Here is a 26,487-nt window from a genome sequence, read left to right on the forward strand (position 1 = left end):
CCAGTTCTGCATGCCATTGATCCCAGTGGCTTGGGAGGCAGGAGGATGGTGAGTTTAAAGCCAGCCTCAGAAATGGTGATGTGCTAAGCAACTCAGTGAAACCCTGTCTCTAAATAAAATGCAAAATAGTGTTGGGGATGTGGCTAGTCAAATGCCCCTGAGTTCAATCCCCGGTACCCCCTGACCTAAGAAAAAGGTCATATGACAAGCCCTCTCCTCCAAAAAAAAAAAAAAATCTGAAACACAGGGGGAAAACCCATATGAACATGCTAGAGAAAGAATATACCTATCCTCAATTCATAAATGGCTCAGTGAAAGTTTTGAAAATCCCCTCTCCTTTTTCTTATGATAATGCCTATACTCCCCCCAAGGAGTTGTTGGGGGCCCTGGCAAAGTGTAGTTGCTGCCAGTGTTTGCTCCAAAGCTCCTGGCCGTGAAAGGGTGGCAGCCTGGTTTCATATTAGAATCACCTGGAGTGGGAGTTCCGCCTTTAAGTAGAATAAAGAAAGCTGCAAGAAAACACTGATCCCATCCAGCATTGAAAAGAGCAGGATAATAGACAAAATCATCATTTTTCTTCAACCCATCAGAGAGCGGTGGTCACAGGCACCTGGAACGCTAAAATGTTCAGTCACATGCTTTCCCATAGAAGTTTAGGCCCCCAACTATTGTAGCCTTGTTTTCTGGGACAGCATAAAGGTGAACACACTCTGGGCTCTCTACAGGCTAGATTTATGTGGCTGTAGCTAAACCAAACTAATTTGGAATCCAACCATTCATGGGATGGAGGGAACATAGTACCATTTTTTTCTTTTGGTATTCAGTATTTCATTGGTTTATGATACTAAAATCATCAGATACTAAAGTCATCATCAGTATCAGCAGACCCTGGGGTCATCATCAAGTACATAATAAGAGAAGCATCTTCATTTTTGACAACAGGATTGAGCAAAAACAACCAATAAAGAGATGAGATATTGAGGGAGTGGGATAATGCTGTGTCTGGGCTGTTCACATCCTGACACAGCTGCAAAACTCAGACCTTAGAGCATTAGCTGCAAAGTGTCTTGCAAAGGGTGTTATTAAGCAAAGATGCTTCAGGGAGAGGGGGAAGAGTTAGGGATCCCTTTAAATCATAACATCTTTTAAGTCCTGCTTCAGTAAGAAAAGTTTTGTTTTATCTATTGAAATTTCAAACGTGTATTCATTTGTACAAGAAGAATATTTTTTAAATTTTAATTTCAGTTGGATAACTCCTGTGTATGGAACTTAAAAGGACCTACTGGAGCTCCTAGAGGGGAATGGAAAACAGCCTCCCTCTTGAGGAGAACCACAGTCAACAGAGGCCTCTTCATAAAGATTTGTCCAGGGATATCTTGGAGGTGGACACTGGATTTGAGATGATGAGGCTTCACAAAGGATGATTCTTCTGACAGCCACAGCTATCAGATTCCAGATTTGGGGATCTAATAACTATTAAATCTACAAAAGTCAAAACATGGCCAGCAGTACTACTGTCCCCTACCTATAACCTTCCAGATGTGTTCTGAGGTTGGGAGATCACAGATCTCTGGCAAACAGTCACAGTCAGGTATGTAAGGACAGACGGGAATGAGCACAAATGGATTTAAGTACGACACCATCACTGTGCTACTAAACTTCAAAGAGGAAACCTGACCAGCCCTCCAGTAGTGTGACCTGAAGACATCACTCACAGCATGACACAGACCACGCGCTTCCTCCATGGCTCTCAGTGTCAATGACTTTGGAAACACCGGTGGGTGAAGGTAAAGAAATGGGAGGCACTGGGGGAACACGGTTCATGAAGCATGTGCCAGGAAAAGCAAGACATCAGATCAGCTGTGATGTATGTCTCTTTTAGGAACTCAGTATCACTCTTCACTAAAGAAGCAGGCCAAAATGGTCTAGAGAACGGGCAGAATGTGCTCTGTTGCCAACCCTCATAGAAATGGATGCCACAGAGAGCACCTAAGCTCCCTAAAAAGCACAATGGCCAAAGCTGAATGTCCAAGCCACTATACCACAAGATTCATCCTCAAAGGTAAAGAGAGCTGAACCTAGAACCTTTCTAACGAAATCAAGAACTCATGACTATTTTGAAATACACGCAGGAACACCATGAGCCACATTTGGAAAAAACACGTCTTCATCACCCGCCCAGTTGATTGTGACCTAGGGCCCTTTGAAAGGTGGAGAGGTCTTTATGTATGAAGTGGAAAGGTACCTCCTAGCACCTGTAAAATAAATGACTTCCCAGTCTGCCTAATCTACGAGGGATGGTTGTGCAATCCCTATTAGGGCCAGCATCTTCTACAAGCAAATGGTGATACTCTTGTGGTCTCTTTTAGAATAAAAAGTCAGCTGCAGAGATGATACACCAAATTCCTATTCACTTCTTTTCACAACGATTTTCTTGCAACCCAGGACTAAGTAACAATAGACCATAGCACAAGGAGCACCTTACAGATTTTAGGGAGGAGTAGAGGGACTTTGTTGCCTCAGATAATTCACTACAATATGAATTATGGCTCTTCAGACAGAGGAGATTGGGCAACAAGTTGATACTTTCCTTATAAGGATTACTTAAAACATAGATGATATTAACATCACAGAGGCTGTAATGTGCTTTGAGGAAGACATGGCTACATCCGGCTATGTCTCAGTTGCCCTGTGGAGTTCATTAAGGTCTTTCAATACCCTATAAGTTAACAATAAAGTACAGCCACCAGTTTGTTGAGTCAATTTATTCCTCTGTAGCCACAGGAGAAGGGACTAATGTCCAGGTTCAGTTCTAAATAAGTGCAATCATGGAGACCTGCCAGGGGCTGTGGGGACTGCTGTTATTTCTACCCTTCCTGACAGAATTCACTCAACTAGGCATTTCTGAATTCTGATTATTTCCACCATAGGCCACGGTTATAGTTACGAAAGTCAAAAGAATAAGTAAAGTCACTCTCTACTGTCAGTGAAAAAGAAAACCACAAGACCAAACTCAGGCTGGGGCTGTGGCTCAGTGGTAGAGCGCTTGCCTAGTATGTGGGAAGCACTGGGCTCAATTCTCAGCACCACATATAAATAAATAAATGAAATAAAGGTTCATCAACAACTTAAAAAACAAAAACAATTTCATTAGCTCCTCAATGTAAAGGGAAATTTCTCTCTCACTGTAGGAGCTGACAAAAACATCACTGACTAGTCTATCTGGAACATTTCCAAAGGGCAAGAAAATAAAACTCAGAAAAAGGACATAGACAAATATGAAACACTGTAACTCTCAATCCACTTATCTCAGGCAGGCAAACAGGGCCACATACTTAGATGGACGCACACTCTTCTAGGCCCATTCTCTCCTCAGAGCCTGACCCTTGACCCTGGCTACCTCTTTCCCCTCTACTCTCATGCCCCCCAGGTCAGCCTCGCTGGCTGTCATGGTAAGACAGACCAGCAGGAACGAAATACAAGCCGTGGGCTTAGAAGACTGAGCTGCTCACACATCAGGATCTATCCTCTGAAGGTTATTCCATGATAAATTAGCCCATCGTTTCTACTTCCTAAATCTGACAATTTTCCACACCCCATTCCTCAGTAAGATATTTTTCTGTTTTCAACTAAGGAAGTCCTTTTGGAGACTGAATTTCAGCAGTTACACAAATCAGCCACTTGGTAGTTTTTGTGGGTTATCACTTGTAGTACCCAAACACACTTTGACTTGGAGTGATTAATTGCAGAACAAAGGCTGCTTCCGTTTGCAGAGCTTCTCCTCCAGGCCACAGGGGAGTGGAAGTGGAGGGGGGCTAGACTTGCCCTGGAATGCCTGATCAGTTAAAGCCAATCACTCTGCACTTGGTAGACATAACACTCTGAGCCGACCCGGAGATCTAGGTGCAGAGTGAAAGGTAACAGCACTGCCTCTCCTCCTTGGGAAGAGGGCCTGGGAGACAGCTCAGAAAAGTGAGGGCGGCTCTGTGTTATAAACCCGCAAATGAAATGGAAGTGCACAGCTCGTCTTTGGAAGACATTTCCAATGCTGACAATGAAGACATGCCTGTGCTTGCTGATGTTGATTCCCCTTTTCCTTTTGAACCCTGTACCACCTAAGGAGTCTCACCAAAAACTTACACTGATCAGAGCCTGTTTGCACAGTGACTAGAACAAAAAGGGGAGGAAGCAGGGGAGATTGTCTGGAACAGGGAGCCTTCCTGGCGCCCCTCAAATCATACTACCCAGGCAGCCCCCTCTGTGCATCTCTGCCCAAGGCAGGAGCTGTCAAGAGTCTCACAGATAAGTAATTTAGAAATATTCTGGCTGAATGCAGGAGACTTACTTTGGGTTTCCATTGCTCTCTGCCAAGCTAGAGAAATAGAGTGTGGACAGATGCTCTCTAAGGTCCTGATTTGAGCTCCAAAGAGGTTTGAGGCTTGGCACAGCAATAAATCCCAGGGATCTTCACCTCCTTGTTTTTTTTTTTTCTATTTTTTTAAACTAATTGAAAGTATGCAATCAAGAACAGAGAAGGTGATTGTTTTACCCCATCAACTAATCTTTCTTGTTCTGAACATGTCTATTCTCTTTAACAAAGCTATTAAGATTTTTCGATTCTTGGGCAAAAGTGACCCACGTGGGATATATTTGAGGAATTCCACCACAACAATCCAAATAAGTAATGTGTCTCATCTCTCTACAGCAGACAGCAAATCTCATAATCAGTTTCAACATGGCAAAAGAAAACATAATGGTCATTTATTTGTTCAAAAATATTAATTGAGCACCTACTATGCATAAGGAAACAGAGGTCTTAGAAAACAAATTAGTAGAAGACATTGTACTTATCTTCTAGGATCCTACAATTTACTTAAGAAATAAAATGTTTATTACCTAAAAAATGAAAAACAAATCAGTAAGTGCCAAAATTGGAGGCTCCATAAACACCCATAGTTTTGGAGGAGAGAGAGCTCCCAGAGATTGGAGAAAAATAAATGAAGCAGTCTGTGAACAACAGTACATTAAAGTCTTACAGAAATAGTTTCATAGCTTATATAGCAATTAAGACATATTAGATATTTTAAAAGAATGTGTTAACAGATATTTTTGAAGATTGTGTTTAAATTTAGTGGTGAGAAAACAAATTAGTAGAAGGCATTGTACTTATCTTCTAGGATTTATATTCCAGAAATATGCAAACACCAGAAACCATGGTAGACAAAGCACTCAGAGAAGGACCCATCAAAAAGAGAGCACTTAGTTAGGCTGATTCCAAAAATCATACTATGTGATTCCTCCAAGCAATGTGACCTTCTAGAATGTTCTCATCTCTTCCTTTTCTAAGTAGTTGAATTTATCTGCTTTATCAATCTGTAGCTCATTTCCTACCTAAAACTGCAGGAAATTAAGAGATACCAGATCACCAAAGTCTAGTCCCTAAACTTGGCTGTGGGTAAGATAAGGTAAGGTAAAGTTGTCCTCCTTTCTCCCACTTCTGAAGTTAATTCTGTACATTTAGACAGAGAGGCAGTGGAGTCAAGGCATTTATTGAGACAATCAGGCACAAATGTTCTTGCTCTGCCATCCTTGTGGGGAACTTCTAAAACCACAGATTCCTAGATTCCAACCTCTGGGGTTCTGATTCAGTGGATCTATTTATAGTGGTTCTGAAGATCTGGCAGGTTTGTGAGCTGTTGATCTCCAACATTCCCCTACTGGCTTCTGTGTTTCCTTCCCTTCAACGCCCTGCTGAGGGTATCCTTTTTATAGCTAAATATCCTTCCAAAGTCCTCTCTAGCTTCTACATTTCCTTTGCATCATTTTCTCCTCCAAACTCTCATACCACCCGGGATTTCCAGTGCTCACTTGCTACTGATTGACCATGCTGTGTGAAGCCCTCTCTATGTCAATAAACCTGTTTCTAGCCCTATGCTGGAGAACACACCATAGAAGATACAATGGAGAACAATCTCACATCCTGGAGGTGGAAGGAGACACACCAAATGGCTAAAATAACAGGTTGGAATAAGTTAAATGCTAAAGAGTGGTAAGAAAAACATTCTATCCAAAGACCAGGGAAAAGGTAATTCTTCGTAGGAGGATTTTGGACAATTTCTAGAGGAAATGGCACAGCAGTGAATCCCAAGGCTGTGGGGGAGGTTGTCCTTAAAGGATGACTATTTCCTGATCAGAAAATAGCCAGGGATGATGCAGAGTGAAGAAATTATCTAATAAGAACACAAAGCAAGAAGGCACAGGTGGGAGAACCAGAAAGTAGTCATTATACTAGGATGTGGATAGGAAATGAGGCTGCCAAGTGGGTTGAGGACAGGTTCTTGGAGGGTCAGCTGTAACTTGGGAAAGAATATGGACTACTTGAAAGAGCTCAAGCTTTAGTGTCAAAAACAAAAAACAAAATCCCCCTAGGATTTTATCCTCATTCGAATTGGTTATTCATGAAACTATGCCTTTTCATTTACTCTCTCATCCTTTAGGGTTGCTGTGAGGACTCAAAATATCAATGAATGAAAGTATCAAACATAGCTATTTCTCATCTCATTATTTCATGAGCAATGGGAATCAACAGAATATGCTTACAGAGATTGATACAGTCTAATTTCTGATTTGAAAGCTAGCTAGATGCAATGTTAAGGGACAAAGAGGAAATAGAAAACCTTTAGGCACAGAGAACAGTTACAGGGATGTTTCAATATCCCAGGTGTGAGATGATGAGGTCTTGAGTTAAGACAGAGCCACTGTGAATCTAAGACAAGGAAGAATGACCTCAGAGGAGCAAAACTGAGAAGTGTCAGCAAGAGGTGGAAAATGAATCTCGCAGCACTGAAGATGATTTGGGTTTCTTGCCTGTCTTTTGCTACTATGAGGAGGACAGTGTAAGTTAGGGAACCTAAGAGTGTTGGGCCTCAGTTGAGACAGAATGACTTCTAGCGGGGACATGATGAAGTGCAGATGAGGGTTGGGCATCTTTAGCAATGTCCCAGTGTGTAACAGGAGATTTACCTAAAATTTAGAAAGGAGGTCAGTTCTGGATAGGAATACTTGAAAGGTCTTGGCAAAGCTGTGAATATTGTTGAGAGAGGGTGAGGGTGGAGAGAAGAAAGGAGGAAGACTGAGACCTGAACCTTGCAAAAGGTCCACCCTTGAGGAATTAATGAAAAAGAGAAGTTAATGGAGGAGGCAGAGGGGCAGTCACCTCCACAGAAAGAAGGCCTAAGTATACTATCAGAAATGAGGCCTTTCAAGATAGAAAAAACTACCAGCATCATCAAAAATAAGCAGCAGCTGGGTTAGCCATTTGATTTTGCAATTAGGAAATGTGGTAAAGGCTCCAATGATATCAACATGCCATTCTCTTGCTTCCTTCAGTAACAGAACCCACAAGACTTTAGCTGGGCACATGGCTCCTGGCTAAGCCTGCACTTCTTAGTCTCTGTTGTGTATGTTCATAAGACAAAGTTCTCCCCAATGGGCTAAATTGGGAAGAGACATAAGCACCTTCCAGCTCATCCTGCTGAAAGCACAGGGTGTGCTCTCCCCTGCCCTGCCTGGAACTCTGGAGTGTGGTGGACACAACATGTGCCATCTTCATTCAGCCTTGTGACTAGAGATAATGCCACAAGAAAAAGGGAAACTGGGCCCCTGACATCTAAACTCCTTACACAGATTGTTATGCAAAGAAAAATTAATTTGTCCCTTAAATGACAGTTATTTTGGTCCTTGTTTTGGAAGCCAGGACTTTATACTTATAGATATAGGAGAGAGGGTGTGGTGAGGAAATGAATATAAACCATTCTCCTAAAAGTGAGAAGGGAAAGGAAAAGATAGCTTCCAGGGGAAGGATGGTCAAGAGGAGTGTTTTGTTTTAAAAATCAAGGATTTTACAATTCTTAACATTTTTTAGTATGTATACTCTCCTTGTTCATGGAATATTTTTAGTTGTAAGGAGGCAGTTTAAAATTTTTGCTTGGGAAACTAACAAGTGGGTTTTATTTTTGTCATTATGACAATTGTATTCATAAGTAAGGTCTTTGGGGGCATTTACTGTTTGTGTACTTGCACAGAACTATTTTCAAATGGGACTTAGGAAAATTCAAAGTTTTGCCAATTAACTAGAGGGTGATCATTTATATTATTAAGAAATCCCTTTAAAATAAGAAACTTCTTAGCATTTAGGTGTATATAAACCATTTAATTACATAATAGAAGGTTAGGGAAAAGAAAGTCACTTGTTAGTGAAATGGTCATGTATAGAGGTCAGAAGGAAAGCAGAATTCAATACATAAATATTTTAGTGTAGGGAGTTTTTTTCAGAAATAACTATATCATGCAAAGACATGAAATACCTGCAATGTCTGTCCTGCGCTCAATGGCCCCTTTGTGGGTTCTAAACTCTTGGTCCTACAGCAACCCAAGCAGTAGAGAGCTCTCAGAACCGCCCTTGGGATAACCCCAAACAGCCTGGAACTATCTGCTGTCCAGGCAATGGCAGTCACATAATTAACCATAATAGCTGCACAAAATATACTTAAAACAACATTCCTGTTGGTATTTAGCTGCACTAAAATAACAAAGTAACTATCCATTCCCCCATGGTGTAAATTATAGATATTATGGCTATGTACATAATGAAATTTTGTATTTGCATTTCACCTAAAATTCACCAAACTTCTTATCCACTCATTACTTACCCATTATGGGTTTTTTAAATAGCACTTTTAAAAAGTTTGCTTTGGCTCAGGGTTAATTATTTGCCCAGACTTTATTCCTGGAGTCATGACTCCCCTGGGCCTTCTTCACCTTTTGCAAATTCATAGCTCATTTTGTGGGGGTGGGAGTGGTTTGTGTGTATGCATGGGCATTTGTGGAAGCAGTCTTAATATTTTCTAAATGATGAAATATCTTATAAGATATAAATATATCTATAACCCAGAGGAATTAAATAGCTAAAACAATCATAATAGGCAGAAAAGGGATAAAGAATATACCGTAAAGGTAGCAGCAAGAATTAGGTTACCTCCTTGCCATCATGCATATACTTGGATAAAATCTGTTGATACATAGTGGAAGAAAAGAATGTGCTAAAAATTCACTGAATGTTTAAATATTAAGAGACACAAATGTAACAGAATATAAGAAGGTAAAACTCAGGAAAAGCTGCTTTCAAGCTTAAAATACAGTCTTGAGGAACTATAATATACCACCAAATGCATTGTTGGATGTGAATGAGCAGAGGAAAATATTTTTTTTGTGTTAGTTTAATTAAAAATATGTGATCCTCAAGACCAACATAAATATTTTACATAAAGAACTAGGGGAGAGAGGCAAGGTAATTGTAGACACTGACCAATTTAAAGAGGGCAGTGACAGCTTCCAACCTCTCCCCCATTCATCTGTCAGACCTTGGCTTGAATGTCTTCCAATATAGTTCCTAATGAGTTCAAGAGCAAAGAGAGGGATTATCTTAAAAATTAAAGATGGAGGTCCTCAATCTATTAGAAAAAGTCCTTTCTAGATTGATAGATTCATAGGGGCTTTGAGCTAGAAGAGATCAGAGCTAACATTTAGTTCCTGTCTCATCCTAATGCATGCATTTCATCATAGGGACAACTGGGTCCTACATAGTAAATGGCCCATGATCATGAAGCAAATTAATGGCAGAGTGAAAGGTTAAAATGTTGATTTTTGACTCTGTCCACTAGAGGTAGAGGTTTCTTTTTCACTGATGGGCACTACCTATACTCAGAAGGAATAAGAGAAGGAACTGGTATGCTTCCCTGGAGGATGAGTCTTGCTAATGGGGTAGTACAATGACTGGGTGGGCACAGACTGAAAGTCTGGGGTTTAGGGGCTTCTGGATTTGTGTCTGGATACAGGAGTTTGCACTTTTGCCTAAGACTATCCTAAATTAAAAGGAAAATTTGATGCTATGAACATACAACAGACAGTAGATTGCTCTTCTAGTGATAGTTAATTGACAGAAAAACCATGTCCCAGTGAATATCTTATCTCTTCTACTCAACCAGAGTGGTGCCTGACACCAGTTTAATGATATAGTTTATTGCTCACTCAAAAGGGACAGGAATATTGGAAGTTTTCATAAGTCATTTTTGTGTCTATAGATTCCTCCTGCTTTTATTAGGGGCAGCTGTTGCCTTGTTTGGAGATAAATTTATCTCAACTTTGCACCAAGCTAATGCATATGCATGGAAGTCACACTAAGCAGAAAGAAGTAGTAAACATTCTCTATTTAACCTAAAGTTAACCTCACATGGCCTAAAATAGTTTTCAATACTTTAATTTCATTTGGAAATAGAGTTTAAACAAAACATCATTTTCTTTTACAAAATACTATTACTGATTTCATTTTCCCAAAAGATTTCTTAGCTTTTAGATGACTTCCTTTTATTTATTTATTTTTTTACTTTTTTGGTTCTTTTTAGTTATACAGACAGTAGAATTCATTCTGATATAATTATACAAACATGGAATGAATATATATATATATTCATATATTCATGAAATGAATATATATATATATATATATATCCCCATTCTTATGGATATAAACAATAGTAGGATTCTCTATGGTGTATTCATATATGTACACAGGAAAATTATTTTGGATTTATTGCACTGTCTTTCATTTTCCTATCTCCTCTCCTCTCCCTTCCCTTCTTTCCCTGTTGTCTAATCTACTGAATATCTATTCTTCCTCTCTCCCTCCATATTGTGGTTAGCTTTCACATATCAAGTGAAAATATTCAACCTTTGGCTTTGAGGACTGGCTTATTTCACTTAGCATGATATTCTCCAGATCCATCCATTTACTAGCAAATGTCATAAAGTCTTTCTTCTTTATGTCTGAGTAATACTGTTTCGTACATACATATCACATTTTCTTTATCCATTCATTCATCTGTTGGTGGGCACTAAGTTCATTCCATAGCTTGGCTATTGTGAATGGAGCTGCTATAAACATTGATGGGGCTTTGATGATGTAATATGCTGATTTTAAATCCTTTGGCTATATACCAAGGAGTGGGATAGGTGGGTCAAATGGTGGTTCTATTACTAGTTTTTTGAGGAATCTCTATACTGCTTTCCAGAGTGGTTTTCAAACATGTTTAAAAATAAGTGAGTTCAATTTCTTCTGATGGGATTCAAACTACATTTTCCCCCCCCTAATAGCTATATGATGTCAGGTTCATTTGGTTAAGAATTTAGTTTTTCAGAATGTCTTTGTACTACTCTTGTGGATGATGTTATGTTACCTCTTGACATTCAGTATTGTTGGGACTTCATGAATTTCTGGGGAATGATTAATCAAAATAATAATATCAAATATCATTAAATAAATGTCAAAACAAAGTAATTATATTGTTTCCTGTTTAATTATAATAGAAAAATTTAAATTATTTTGCTTATTTTATCCTAATGAATATATGATTGTAAGAGTCTGAAAGCTAAAATCCTTAGCAGATAGAAAGACAAAAAAAGAAAAAAATTCTTACCTCACAAGAAAACCTGGGTGATCACTTTAACTGGATAATCACTTTAACTGGTCGAACAGGAATATACATAATGTACTATTGTTTCCTTACTGATAGATTTTTCCAAACAAGTTGCTTCCAAAAATATTTTGTAAGCTGTCATTAGCTTTCAGAGATGTTGCTTTAGGTGGGAAACCTTGGTGATCTATCTCACAAAGCATGGCTAGAAAGAAGAGACCCTGAAACTGCTAAATGAGAACTGAAAAGGGTCTTGTGAAGTCGTGACCCTTTAAAGGTGTTGGTTTACAGAGTGTGAAACAGGCAATTTACCAGCTGTACCCAGGAAGCTACTCTGAAAATGCGATGGTGGGGAATCAGAGAAAAAGTCATTCTGAAGATGGCTAGATACCACCCACAATTAGTTTGGTCTAACTTCTTTGATAGGGGAAATTTCTTAATTTGGAATACAATTCAGTATTTCAACAGAAGATTATTAACATGAAACGAAATCCATTACCCTCTCTGCTGTTTTTTTTTGTTTATTATTATTATTATTATTTTGGACCATTTTTAAAACTCGAAGGACAAATTCACTAAGGACTATGCTCAAAATGGGACATGCAAATTCCTTATCAAAAGCTGCACATTCAGAACCCATTGCTGGGTTCCAAGCCTTCTGTGTGGACCTGGAGAGCCAGTGGGCCCACTGCCACCCTGTTGAAACAGGAAGAGGAGCTCACTCTACCACTCTCATTAAGAATCGATTTTGTGGAAGTTAATTTTAGCTTACTTTTAAGGGCTAGATAAGCAGATAAGCATTATTGGGTGCCAAGAATTTTAGAATGTTTTTCATAATGTGGTCAACAACCCATTTTTAACATATCCCTTGACTTTTCTAGATTTTATGAGGTCCATAATTACATTTTTTAGGGGGGTGGTGTGATATTTCAATACATTTATTACAATGTGTAATATCTGGTCAGGGTAACTGCAACATCCGTCACCTTAAACATTCATCATTTCTTTGTTGAGAACATCCAAAATTCTCTCTCCTAGCTATTTTGAAAAGTGAAACTATTGTCAACCATACTTATCCTGCCATGCTATAGATTTAAATTTTCTCTCTTTGATTTATCTATATGATAAATATACCCAGTTTAATTCCCATATTCCCAAAGAGGTAATTATGGAAAGACATGTCAATAAACTGCTTTTTTTTTTCTTTTTCTTTCTTTTTCTGTTTGGTGGAGCTGAGAATTGATTCCAGGGCCTCATGCATGCTAAACAAGTGCTCTACCTCTGAGCTATAAGCTACAGCCCCAGTATTGATAAACATTCTTAAAGCTCTTTGACTTCCTTGGAAAGAATGGCTTTTTAAAAAAAGATTCCTTGAGAAAATATTTAGAGACTCATTAATACTGGGTAAAAAAATCTCTAAATTTTAGAAGTCTTAAAAACAATGATCTTAAAATAGTGCTTAAAGGTCAAACATTAGTATAAGTTTTGTGCATGTTTAAGAATATGGGATGTATACTTTTCTTTGATTACAAAGTGAAGAACAGAAATTATGGTATTTTAGGTCTGTTATGTGAGATATAGCTTCTATAATTAAATGAATTGTCTCCTTTGTTTTGTGGAACTTTTTCTCCTTCCAGGCCATTCTGAATGATGTTCTCATACATCTGTTCTTCTAGAGCTAGTGGAAGTCTAAATCCATGTCACCCTTTACAGGATAGCAGCAGCCTGACCACAAGAATAATTACTTTTTTGATAAACAGGGCCAATGTCAGTCTCTCTAGAGAGAATGAACACACGAACACACACACACACACACACACACAGCCTATATTCAGGGCCAATTTTTTTCTTCTACCCCCAACTAATAAAATCAGGAGGCTGCAAGGAGGCTGAGCGGTGTGCAGTTTGATGTCCTCAGCAGGATACGGGGAGTCAGAAGTGACGCTGTAAATCCAGCGCGGGGCTTCAACACTGTGTAAAGTGTGGCCTGAGCCTCGGAGATTTCCCTTTGATGCAAGTTCAGTATATTAATGGGAAAAGCATTCACTTTTATTTGTCTGTACTGTCTGCGACGGCGAGGCTGCCTCATTTAGGTTGGGCGGACATGAAAATACACAGAGAAGCAATCTGTTGCAAATTAGCACAACTCTCCTTTCATTTGCTAGCTAGTAATTAGGAGGGGTTAAGAAAGTGTAACTTATCAGATTGTATAAGCGTATCTGCTTGTGTGGACAGCAAGCTTTCTCCCAATTGCCCTAGGAACCCTGAGGCAATAATCCTTCCTGGATGTCCACTTGATCCAAAAGAAAACATGGGCGTGTGTGGAATATACACACTTTGTTGGGTTGGAAATTAATGCCTGAGGAGCATTAATGCTTTTTAGTACCTTACCTTTCTTTAGAGATGTTTTTACTCTCCCGTTTCCAAATAGCCTTGAAGTCACTGCAGAACTCATACCACACCATAAACACGTAGCCCGGTGTGATCTCCTTCTCACCGGCCTTTGGCTTCATTCCAAAATATCCTACTGTTGTCTCAAAACTGCAACAGGTAAGGGGAAAAAATGGAGAGAGGTAGACGATGAGAAACTGTCAATACCCAAACCCACCGGGGTGTGGAAAAGCGGGTAGCTTGCCACACACCTATTCTTTAAAGATGAGTTCTGGCTCGTGGCTACTATAGTATACCCTAAGCCTCAGAAAACTAATTTGTCCAAACTGATTTGTCAATAAGTACAACCTGATTGGGGAAACTTCTTATATCTATTAAAAACAGCACATATAATCCAAAGAAGTATGTATGTTAAACTTCTTGAGTTTGTTCTTCATCTCAAATCCATGTCGCTTACCTGCTCTTCATTTTGTGTTTAATGACTACAAGACTGATGATATACTGACTCAATAGCATTAGTAGTAGTCAGGTAGATATCCATTGGGAACAACTCAACTGCTGAATGTTTCAAGGAAAATCAGTTCTATCTGTTTTCTGGCATACTCTGGCTTTGTTATCTTGCATTGAACCCTCAGTATCTATGACTCAATTTTCTCAAGGGTACAATAGGAGACTCAGACTATATGATCTTTAAGAGAGTTACATTTAGACGCTTGATACCATATAAAGACATAATCTACCAACAAACAAAAATAGATATAATTGTGAAACTAGCAATGTTTGGATGAAAAATCACCTCTGATCTTGAGAACGATCTTCAATCTGATCAGAAAAGAACTCAGATTTTCCAGAGTAGATTTCCAGGTATCACTAAGACCTACCCCATGGAACCTCACTGTGTAGCCGACTTCCCAGGCCTCCCAAGCAGCCCTCCTTGGAGACACTAGCTTTGCAGCAATTTTTAGTTCTGAACTCAATCTTTCCCTCTTACCCTCACCCACCCCAAGCCACACAAGCTCATTTGCCACAAGCAAGAACACTTAAATAGCCCCCTTTTCTGGGGTGTTGGAAACTAATCAAAGCAGGAGTGGCTGGCCAGGTTTATTACTCAATACCCTATCATCTGTTCAGACACAGTGTCTTTTTCTTTTTCTTTCTTTTCTTTTCTGTTTTTTTTTTTTTTTTTTTGTGACCGTCCTGAATACTGAGTTCCTAATGGAACTCTATTCAATGGCACATATAAAACCCTGAAGTCCCATTACTATGATGGAGCATACTTTCATCTCATTCTCAGTTATTGGGCAATATGTATCTCATAAGATTTTATCACATTTCACAGATGAACTGTTAATTGATTCCATGGCTACGATTAGGTGAGATCCAAGCTGGAGCTACAGCTCTGAGTCCCATAAATTCTTTGTGCTTCTGTAAATAACAAATCTGTTTTTAATGCAAATTAAAACTACTGGTCAGGGAGTTTTGGACCCTGGTTATTAAAAGACTGAAGTGCATATGTGGAGAAAGGCAAGGGCTGTAGTAATCTCTTAAGAGGTTCTCTGATAATTCCAGCCAGTAATCAAAGAAAGTAGCAAAGTCCACTCTCTGCCCAGACATTTCTAATGCTGTGGCAGTCAAAATACTTATAAAACCAAATGTGCACTCTACAGCATATTCAAAATGGAAATTATACTGACTGCAGTATGGGAACACATAAGGGAAGAGTTCCTAAAGCAGCAGAACGTAAGTTTCCTATAAGGTCGTAGGACTTTAGAATTGAAAGGGAGTAACTTTAATATTCTCATTTTACAGATAAGAAAACAGAGGCATGGAAAGATTGAATGACTTCATTTATTGACAGACTTGGGTCTAGAACTCAGGTCCCCTGACTGCCTGGGGGAAATGCTCTTTCTGTTCTTCCCTTCTGTGGTTCATGCTCACTGACAAAGGCACTTAGATAAAATAGTCATTTTCTTTGTTTCTACCTTAGACACAGTTGCCCTCTCTATCATACAGAGCCAGAACATTCATCACCCCAGGAGGGCTCCCCATCAGTTCTTCTTTTCTTTTATGTTCACCTTCAATACAGACACAGATGGACTTGTGCATTAACAGAGAAGAGAAAATCTCCCGTTCTCTGAATTTAGATGAAGAGGTTATTTTATAGCAGGACACAGTGATGAGCACCGTGAGTCTCATCACTGAGATTCATGGATCACCCACAGCATTCCTTGGAGTCTAGATTGTGAGACGGAGACATTGCAAATACGGGTGCTGCTTCAGAAAATGGCATGATTATTGGATGGTGGTTATCATGGAGCCTGAGAGAAGCATGTCAACATCCCAGGACCTCCCTTTTCCCACTTCAAAAGTCAACCACTGTCCCCTTGGCCTTTCCCTGTGAGTCCTTGCTTGCTCCTCTGCATGGGGATAAAAACTAAAAAGAAACACCCAGTTCCAGATGTTTTTGTAACTGCTTTGAGAATGCAGAAAGCAAGTTACCCCCCTTTGGAAGAATCAGGGCAAACAGAGTCCCAGAGCATGGTGTGGTTCTGGGCTCTGCAATTCTGACAAAGATGAAGTTGCTCAGAGGATGTCCCTCATTTGATTTCAGTGTAACCCCTTTAAGAAAAAGCTCAAAGCCAGACTATGAACCCACAACTGTCTGATAAGATCTAGACTATTGTCCTCCCCAGACAAATCGCTCTTCATTCCAAATTCAGTTTTGATTCACAGAAGACTGATTGTTGAAAACCTTCTGAAATCTAGGCAAGAAAACTGCTGATATTTAGCCACTAGGATAATTTTCTCCAATAGACAGGAAACAAAGAATCAATGATAAAGTTTTGAAATTTGTAATTGTCAGCAGATAACTCTAAAATAGCATTCAGCTTTTAAAAGATTGATTTCTAATCATATGTTTTGTTTTATACAATGTTTTTATTTCTCCCTGAGCTAGTCCCTGACTCCTTTTCCCTCATGCTATAATTCCTTGTCTGATCTGTATCATTTAAATTCAGCCAAACATCTTTAGAGTAAAGACAACGATTATATCAAAGAGCCCATAGCAAAATGAACTGTTCTACTTTTACAGCGTTGGGATGCCAAAGCGGAACACATCCACTTACTGGTTTACATGCATGCCTTCAGAATCTGCTTAGGAAAAGCAAATATTCCTTAGCCTCAGAGTAAACTGTTTCTCTTGAGAATAAAACATAAGAATTTACTAAATCTCACACGAATATTGCAACAGTGACCACAACCTCCTTAAAGAGTATAACCAAACAACTGTGGTTTCTCCATTAAAGATGGCATCTGACATATTTCATGAATGACATGAAAGCTAGACTACCTTCGCCACAAAGCCACGGAAAACGCTGACAACCAAAATTTATGATTCCCCTCAGCATAGCTAATGCACAGCAGCAGCTTCGGCCTCTCTAAGGTGGGCCCCTTTTTCCTTTACTGACAGTCTTGAAAAAGGATTAGAAATTTGACAGCTACCCTGCAGCTAAATTTCTATTTTGTCCAATACCAGTGTGCCCTTGTTGCCAGTCTCCTCTCTATGAGCTATTTCTATAACACAGGCACATACTCATTTTATATATCGAGGAAGGAAATTTTAGTGTCGGATAAGAACAGTAGGGGGCACAAAAATCTAAAAACATAACCAGGTAATCATCTTAGTTTTCAATGATTATCATGACAGATTGATACTCATGATTCAAGAACAGGTCTGCACTCAGAAAACTGCAAGATGTGCCTTAATCTTGCTTTCATCAGAATTTTAATTTTCTTGGCAATTACAGTAAGAAGCGGGGCAAGATGTTGGCACCTGTCAAAGCAGGGCAGACGGCACTGTCTGGGGGTTTTCAGTACACTCAAAAAATGTGGCTAGAGCAGAGGAAAATGGCTCATTTCTAGTTTGTTCATTTGGATTTAAAGTCTTATCCTCACCTATTTATGAGGCTCATGGTTTCCTTACATGCTGCTCCCTACCCCTATGTTCTCACCTAATATTCTAGCACTTTTCAAATCAGTCCTAATAAAACATATTTCAGTCCTCTGCCCTGAATTTGAGAATGGCTGTGTCTGTTTCTAGTCACTTCAAAAAGGGAGGGACAACCAAGCCGACTAACCTGTCAACTAGCAAAAAAGAAAGACCTGCAAGGGCTCATCATGCATGATTATTAGGCTATCTGGGATGGAGGGTCTCACTCTGGTGTCTACTGAGAGACAGAGAGAGAGAGAGAGAGAGAGAGAGAGAGAGAGAGAGAGGAGCAGGGAAGAGGCCTGGAGTGGGTGTGAGGCTAAACAGAAGACCCATGAGGTGTCTCCCAATTCTGGGGGGATTTTCCAGATGCTGAAGCTGTCCCTTCTTTCCACCTGTCCCATTGTCTACAAAAATCTTGTAGAGTATATTTGAGGAAAGATAAAGTCTCCTAGGTGTTTGTAATAATTGGATTAAACCAGTGGTAAAGGATGAAATTGTTCCTAACTTCCATGAAGTGGCCCAGGAGCAGAGCAGTGGAGGAGATGCAAATGGATGTGATAGTGTCACAGCACATGTATGAGGCAAGTCACTACTGAATGATTCTCCATTTCTTGGGAAAAATATCCCCAAGTCTTGTAACAGAGCTTTCACCCCAGCTCCCAATTGAACCCTACCATTCCTGGATGCATGATTTTAACAAATGGAGTCCAAAGAATGGCTACTTAAACGTTGTGGAAATGAAATAACCCAGTCCCAAAAAGACAGACACTGCATGATCCATTGCTTACGTGAGGTCCCTAGAGTAGAGCGTCACAAAGACAGGAAGTAGAAGTATGGCTGCCATGGACCAGCGGAGGGAAATAAGGAGTCAGTGCTTACTGGGTACAGAGTTCTAGGTGGGGAAGATGAAGAAGGTTCTGGAGATGGATGGTCACACAGCAATGGGAATACACTCAATAATGGTGATGATGATGATAAAGAATGTCTTCTCAAAGAAAGAATTGCAAGTAAGTCAGAATTTCTTACCTTTTCTGTGCATTCTCCAAATGGCTTTCTTCCATTTTATGTTCCTTTTTGGCTGTGAGAGAGAAAATAATTATGATTAAAATGATATTTTTCATCACGCTCTTTGTATAATGGGATAGCTTTGAGTGCACCCATTGATTTTTACAGTAAATCTGAGTGCAGGGATTTACAAGCACTTGAGACCCCTCACTTTGCTACATCTGCCACACTGCTTTCTTGAAAACAGAGCTAACAGTGACCATATAATCTTGTGTTTCTTCTGGGACACTTTTGAGAGTGAGAGGGAATGATATTAATAATTACACCTGGACAAAGATATAAATTGGAACAGTACAGGGCAGATTGGTAGATGTGGTCACTTGGGCCACAGCCAGATAAGCTTTGGCATGTTCCCATCACGTTTCCCTCACTCCAAAACAAAATAAATCCACTAGTATTTGCAGCAACTCTTCTGGGACTCAAATAAACTCATAAGTACCCACGTATGTACTGTCTCACACTCAGAACTCCTTTGGCAGTCTGCTAAATGCCTTGGAAAAAAAACATACAAGACTGCTCAGGAAATCAATGATATGAGATATGTAGTCTGAACCTACAAATTAAGAAGCCATGCTCTGAGGGAACTGTCTAATAAGGAGGTTTCACTTTTTCAAATACCATCTTCTCTGGCCTGATAAAGAAAAGAACATACCTTATCGTCTGACATGTCACCCACTTCCCCTTCACAACCTGGTGATTACCCTTTTCCTCCTACAGCCTCTGTATTTCTGACAGACTATTTCTTTACTCATTTGTCTACATACAAAAATTGAATGTAAGCTTCAATAAAGCAGAAACTTCATTCGCCTTGCTTTCTGTTACAGATGTAAATGTGGGAAAGGACCCATGTAAATTATTTAACAAAAATGCATTTATTGGATACCACTTACTTAAAAGGAGAGATACTAGCTTTCCTAAGCATTAACACTTTGTTTAGAATATGAACATGAGCTATAGATTCTGAGGCTAAAGTTTTATACTAGTATCTCCAAGCATAATACATTTCAATTACTAAAATTATTTTGCTTAATATTAAACTAATTTGGTTTTGGTCAGTAAATAATTTTGGGCAGGGCTTAGTCACAGTTCCGCTCATCTGCTGCTGTATGTTCCTCTCCATGGTCATATACCTAGCAGAAATCTCTGTGAAATAGTCTGGTACTCAGCCCAATCATATATTGAGAAATGACTTTCAGTAGTGAGCAAGTTCCCCCAAAGGTGAATCAAACTAGCTATTTGTTCTATTTGTTCTCACCAGTGAAAAGAGAGAGGACAACATCTCTCTCAGGCCTGAGTGCCTTCCTGAAGGACCTTAGTTTTTCTCCATCACTAGATGGTTTCTAACTGGGTACTTCCACGCTGTGCTAAGTAGATTGTGTCCAAGTATCACTGCATATGAACTTAATGACAAAAAATACCCCATTCAAAGTGACTTAAACAGTAAGACTTTTTAATAATTCTATGGGAAATAACAGTGTCCAAATGCAAAAGAAGGTACCATGTTTTTTAAAATATGTATTTGCAGTATTGGGGATTGAACATAGGGCCTCAGGCATGCCAGACACTACCACTGAGCTGCATCCCAAGACCTTTAAAATTTTTATTTTGAGACAATCTTGCTAAGTTGTCCAGACTGGGCTCAAACATGTAATCTTCCAGCCTCAGCCTCCCAAGTTGCTGGGATTACAGGCATCATGTCCAGTTAAAGAAAAGTGTTTTTATTTTTATTTTTTTAGTTGTCAATGGACCTTATTTATATGTGGTGTTGAGAATTGAACCTACTGCCTCACACATGCTAGGCAAGCGCTTTACCACTGAGCTACAAACCTAGCTCAAGAAAAGTGTTATTAAGAAGCAAAAAACATTATAGTAACTCTGAGTTTCGGGGAAAAGAGTCTTGAGAATGAGAAGAATTAAGAGGTTTGAATTCTTCCCACACCCAGGGACTATGCACAGATAGAAAAGACCTCCTCCCCATGTGTGACTTAGAAGCTTTTCCAGCCTAAAATACTTCTCTTACCACAACATGTGAAAATTCCAACTATATCATCATACATTTTAAAGTCTCTAAGTCAAATTCAAATATATTAGATGGAAAGAAAATATTTAAAAGACTAGGGTCACAAGCTCAATTTCTAATATCATCAATAAATAAGGTCATTAAGGGCCAAGTGTAAGCATCTCAATGTCCTAAAATTCTATTCCTTGTTTCTCCATGCTGGAACTGGGGAATCTTATTGTGGGTAAGTGAACAGGGAAGTGGGAAAGCCATGTTCCATTTAGGAGAGATCAGAAACTTGTCAGCAAAACTTTTTTGAGAGAATCTGAAAAGGGATTTTTAAATGAATATCTCAACTTTTAAAATATGTTTTCCCACACTTTGTAGAACAAAGCAACCCTTCCTGCCAGCCATATTTATCTCTGCAACCTCAGACTTCGGCCCTTATTGACTATCGACACATCATGAAATAGGTGGGTTTGTTCATGCATGCACACACAGACACTATTCTAGGTGCTTGGGTCCCAACAGTGAAAAAAGCAGACAAAGGTCCCTGTAGAACTTTCATTCCAGTTAGGGAAGACAGACAATCAACCCTGAGAGAAAAAGATCCAGTGTAAGTAATTTCTGACCAGGGTTAGCAGGAATATTCCAGAGCATAGATGGATGCCTACAAAAGGAACCTCTGTGGGTTATGAATGAGACATGTCTAGACAGCTAGTGTACAACACATTAGTACGAGGCCGAAAACAGGAGAGACAATATTTAAATTGAAGAGAGTAAGTCTTAGATGAAAATTGTCCTTATCCTACAACTTTGTCAAATAGTGGCTCTGAATCTATGTATGAGATTTATTTAATCTTCTATTCCACCAAGCCCTGTGGACAGTAGTCTTTAGATGCTATTTTTTTTTTTCAATTTAAACTTCGGTACCACCTGTGGGGGTAGGGTGGGTAGGCGTCTTCTTAGAAGAGTAAGTTTGGAGAGATAGTAGCATTAGGAGAGAGAGAAATAAGCATCCCTTGGCTCTTTCTCTCTCCTTCACAAGAAGCTATCTCCCTGCCTGCAGCAAGTTAAATTTAACTCTTTTCCAAACCAGGGGAGTAAAGGAGCTGCTTAGAATGACAATACCTTCAAAACAATAAAAGTAATAAGAAATAAGTCAGAATAATAACAATGAGAAGTCTCACTTAACATCGATCTTTCAAACTTCTTCATCAAGGCTATATGTTCACAGTGATCATGAGAAATTTCTGGAAGCAAAATTAGAGAGGGAAGTAAGTTCGCTCCATGACTTACCTGTGGCACAATGATTTTTTCTGTCATTGGTAGAACTGGTATTGCTTTCTTAAATTTTAATTTTTCTCCATGAAACAGCAGTATGTATTTTTCATAATTCTATAGTCACTGGCATAGAAGCAACAGAGCATCTCAAGAAAATATGTTTTTGTTTAGGAGACATTTATGTAGATTTTATTTGGTGTAGTCTTTACTGAGTAAAGACCACTTTCTTCAGCACAAATCTTTTAGGCCTCAGGATTTTATTTTCTTGAGCATTGCATGGTGTTTGTCTCATTAGTTGTCATGAAATTGCCTCAAAACAGTAATTCTGAAACTCATGTATACAATAACCTACACCAAGAGAAGCAGAAATGGCCCTTTCTAGTCAATGATTGTGGAATAAAGGAATGCAAATCAGAATGCAAGACAGTTATGTGCCAACTTTTAAGCCCTCCTTTATCACTTCAATGCTGTGAGTTCTGTTGCTATTTCTACATCTGCTCTTTCTTCCTACTCCGAAATCTTGAAACCGTCAAAGTCATTCATGAGAGTTGAAGTCAACTTCTTCCAAACTCCTGTTAACAAGGATATTTTGCCCTCCTCCCGTGAATCATGAATGTTCTTAATGACATCTGGAATGGTGAATCCTTTCCAGAAAGTCTTCAGTTTACTTTGCCCAGATCCATCACTATCAACAGCAGCTATAGACTTGAAATGTGTTTCTCAAATAATAAGTCTTGAAAGTCAAAATCACTCCTTGATCAATGGGCTGCAGAATGGATGTTGTGTTAGTAGGCATGAGGACAAAATTCATTTCATTGTCCATCTCCACGAGAGCTGCTGGGTGACTAGGTGCACTGTCACTGAGAAGTAATATTTTGAGAGGAATCTATTTTTTTTTTCTGAGCAGTGGGTCTCAACAGTGGGCTTAAAATATTCAGTAAACCATGTTGCAAACAGATGTGTTGTCATCCAGACTTTGTTGTTCCATTTATAGAGCACAGGCGGAGCCCATTTTGTATCAGTCTTTAGGGCCTTAGTTTTTCATAATAGTAAATAGGCATTGGCTTTAGCTTAAACTCACTAGCTGTGTTAGCCCAACACAAAACCCAACAAGAAAGTCAGTCTGCTCTCCTAAGCTTGGGAGCCAGGTACTGACTTCTGCTCTATATCTGTGAAAGTCCTGGAAGGCATCTTCTTCCAAAAGAAGGCTAGAAGACCGTTTCATCCACACGGGATCTGTCATTGAGTGTGGTCACATCATTGTAACCTCACCAGTTCTGCTGAATCACTTGCCACAGCTTCTAGATCAGCACTTCTTTACCTTATACTTTGATGTTATGCAGACGTCTTCTTTCCTCGAACCTCACCAATCAACCTCCTGTAGTTCCAAACTTGCCTTCTGTAGCCTCATCACTGTTTTCAGTCTTCAGAGAATTAAACAGAGCGGGAGTCTTGCTCTGCATTAGGCTTTGGCTTGGGGGAATGTGTGGTTGGTTTGATCCTCTATCCAGAACATTAAAACTTTCTCCAGATCAGCAATAAAGTTGTGTCACTTTCTTATCATTCGTGTGTTTACTGGAGTAGCACTTTCAATTTCCTTCAGGAACTTTTTCTTTGCATTCACAACTTGGCTATGTTTTTTTTTTTTTTCCTTCTAGAGGCTTAGCTTTTGATGTGCCTTTCCTTACTAAACTTAATTATTTCTAGCTTTTGATTTAAAGTGAGAGACTCCTCCTTTCACTTGAATACTTAAGAGGCTAGTATGTGATTTCTAACTGGCCTAATATTAATATTTTGTGGCTAAGAGAATAGGGAGGCCTGGGGAAGAGGACAAGGATGGGGAAATAGCCAGTTGGTGGAACAGTCAGTACACATACAACATTCATTGGTGTGAAGTTCTGTCATATGGACACTGTTCTTGAAGCCCCCAATGCCAAGAGTAATAGAAAACCTCACAGATCATCATAACAGATACAACAATAATGAAAAAGTGTGAAATACCGAGAGAGGTACCAAGACGGGAAAGAACACAAAGTGAGTATATAAATTTGGAAAAATGACGCTGATAGACTTCCTCAATGTAGGGTTGTACAGACCTTCAACATATAAAAATGCAATATCTGAGAAGCACGGTGAGGCAAAATGAAATAATGAGATTATATTCTATATCTCTCTGACTCCAGGATGGGTATTAAAAATTTTCAGGAAAAAAATATAGAATTATTTTCTGAAGAATATCCATAACCTATTTCAGTAGAGGAGATTTTCCTTGTGATTGTTTTCAAGGAAGATTGGGTGTCTTCTGCTGAAAAGGTCAGTTTTTCCCATTTTACCTACAGAACTCATGTCCTTCCCCAGGTCTGTAAGACTTTAATACAGAAGTATGTGTTCCAGGTCCAACCCAAAGTCGTGTCATCTCTTCTTTGAGCCCATTTTGTCTTTCTTAATCCTCAGAATAGAAAGCAAGAAACTGATTTATAATTTCATAAATACCTGGCAGTCATAGGGTTAGGAGTGAGGCAGACAGAAGTACTTATAATTATTCTCACGTAATTGTTTCCAAGTAATGAGCATTGAGTTCTGTAGTCTTTATCCAGATTAAATAGATCATTTTCCCTACACCACATAAAAAATAATGATGCAAAGATTTATTCTTTAACCTTTTGGCTCTACTGAGTGATATGAGACAGATTTCCTGCATTTCATTGGAATAGGTATCTTAAAAAGCAAGCTGAGGACTGGGGTTGTGGCTCAGTGGCACAGCACTTTCCTTGAATGTGTGAGGCACTGCATATAAATAAAGAATAAAGCTCCATCAACAACTAAAATAATTTTTTTTTTAAAAGCAAGCTGAAGCCTGACCCCACAATATGTAAATTGGAGCCAACTTTTATAGGACACCCATAGCACAAGAGTTAATAACAAGAATCAACAAATGGGATTTACTTAAACTAAAAAGTTTTTTCTCAGCAAGAGAAACAATAAGAGAGGTAAATAGGGAGCCTACATCATGGGAACAAATTTTTACTCCTCACACTTCAGATAGAGCCCTAATATCCAGAGTATACAAAGAACTCAAAAAATTAGACAATAAGACAACAAATCACCCAATCAACAAATGGGCCAAGGACCTGAACAGATACTTCTCAGAGGAGGACATACAATCAATCAACAAGTACATGAAAAAATGCTCACCATCTCTAGCAGTCAGAGAAATGCAAATCAAAACCACCCTAAGATACCATCTCACTCCAGTAAGATTGGCAGCCACTATGAAGTCAAACAACAACAAGTGCTGGCGAGGATGTGGGGAAAAGGGTACTCTTGTACATTGCTGGTGGGACTGCAAACTGGTGCGGCCAATTTGGAAAGCAGTATGGAAATTCCTGGGAAAGCTGGGAATGGAACCACCATTTGACCCAGCTATTGCCCTTCTCGGACTATTCCCTGAAGATCTTAAAGGAGCGTACTACAGGGATGTTCATAGCAGCACAATTCATAATTGCTAGACTGTGGAACCAACCCAGATGCCCCTCAATAGATGAATGGATAAAAAAAATGTGGCATTTATACACCATGGAGTATTACACAACACTAAAAAATGACAAAATCATGGAATTTGCAGGGAAATGGATGGCACTAGAGCAGATTATGCTTAGTGAAGCTAGCCAATCCCTAAAAAACAAATACCAAATGTCTTCTTTGATATAATGAGAGCAACTAAGAACAGAGCAGGGAGGAAGAGCAAGAAGAAAAGATTAACATTAAACAGAGACATGAGGTGGGAGGGAAAGGGAGAGAAAAGGGAAATTGCATGGAAATGGAGGGAGACCCTCATTGTTATACAAAATTACATATAAGAGGTTGTGAGGGGAATGGGGAAATAAACAAGGAGAGAAATGAATTACAGTAGATGGGGTAGAGAGAGAAGATGGGAGGGGAGGGGAGGGAGGATAGTAGAGGATAGGAAAGGTAGCAGAATACAACAGTTACTAGTATGGCATTATGTAAAAATGTGGATGTGTAACCGATGTGATTCTGCAATCTGTATTTGGGGTAAAAATGGGAGTTCATAACCCGCTTGAATCTAATGTATGAAATATGATATGTCAAGAGCTTTGTAATGTTTTGAACAACCAATAAAAAAAAATAAAAAGCAAGCTGAAACACAATAAGGGAGAAGGGAGAGAGGAATAGAAGTTCATTGGAGTAGACAAGGGGAATGA

At 39.2% G+C, this 26,487-nt stretch overlaps 1 protein-coding gene across 4 annotated transcripts in view; it reads right to left on the reverse strand.

Moving 5' to 3' along the window:
* Positions 1 to 26,487, reverse strand: part of FMN1 (formin 1) — a gene marked incomplete at its 5' end in the record, with an annotated part of 399,390 nt that overhangs the window by 13,216 nt on the left and 359,687 nt on the right. For all 4 annotated transcript variants that reach the window (XM_081291956.1, XM_081291955.1, XM_081291954.1 and 1 more), the window contains 2 exons: positions 13,923 to 14,072; positions 18,940 to 18,991. In XM_081291956.1, the coding sequence (XP_081148082.1) occupies positions 13,923 to 14,072; positions 18,940 to 18,991 (202 nt within the window). The remainder of the gene's footprint in view (positions 1 to 13,922; positions 14,073 to 18,939; positions 18,992 to 26,487) is intronic.

The sequence above is a fragment of the Spermophilus citellus genome (genome assembly GCF_964194105.1).
Source record: "Spermophilus citellus genome assembly, chromosome: 4".
Lineage (NCBI taxonomy): Eukaryota > Metazoa > Chordata > Mammalia > Rodentia > Sciuridae > Spermophilus > Spermophilus citellus.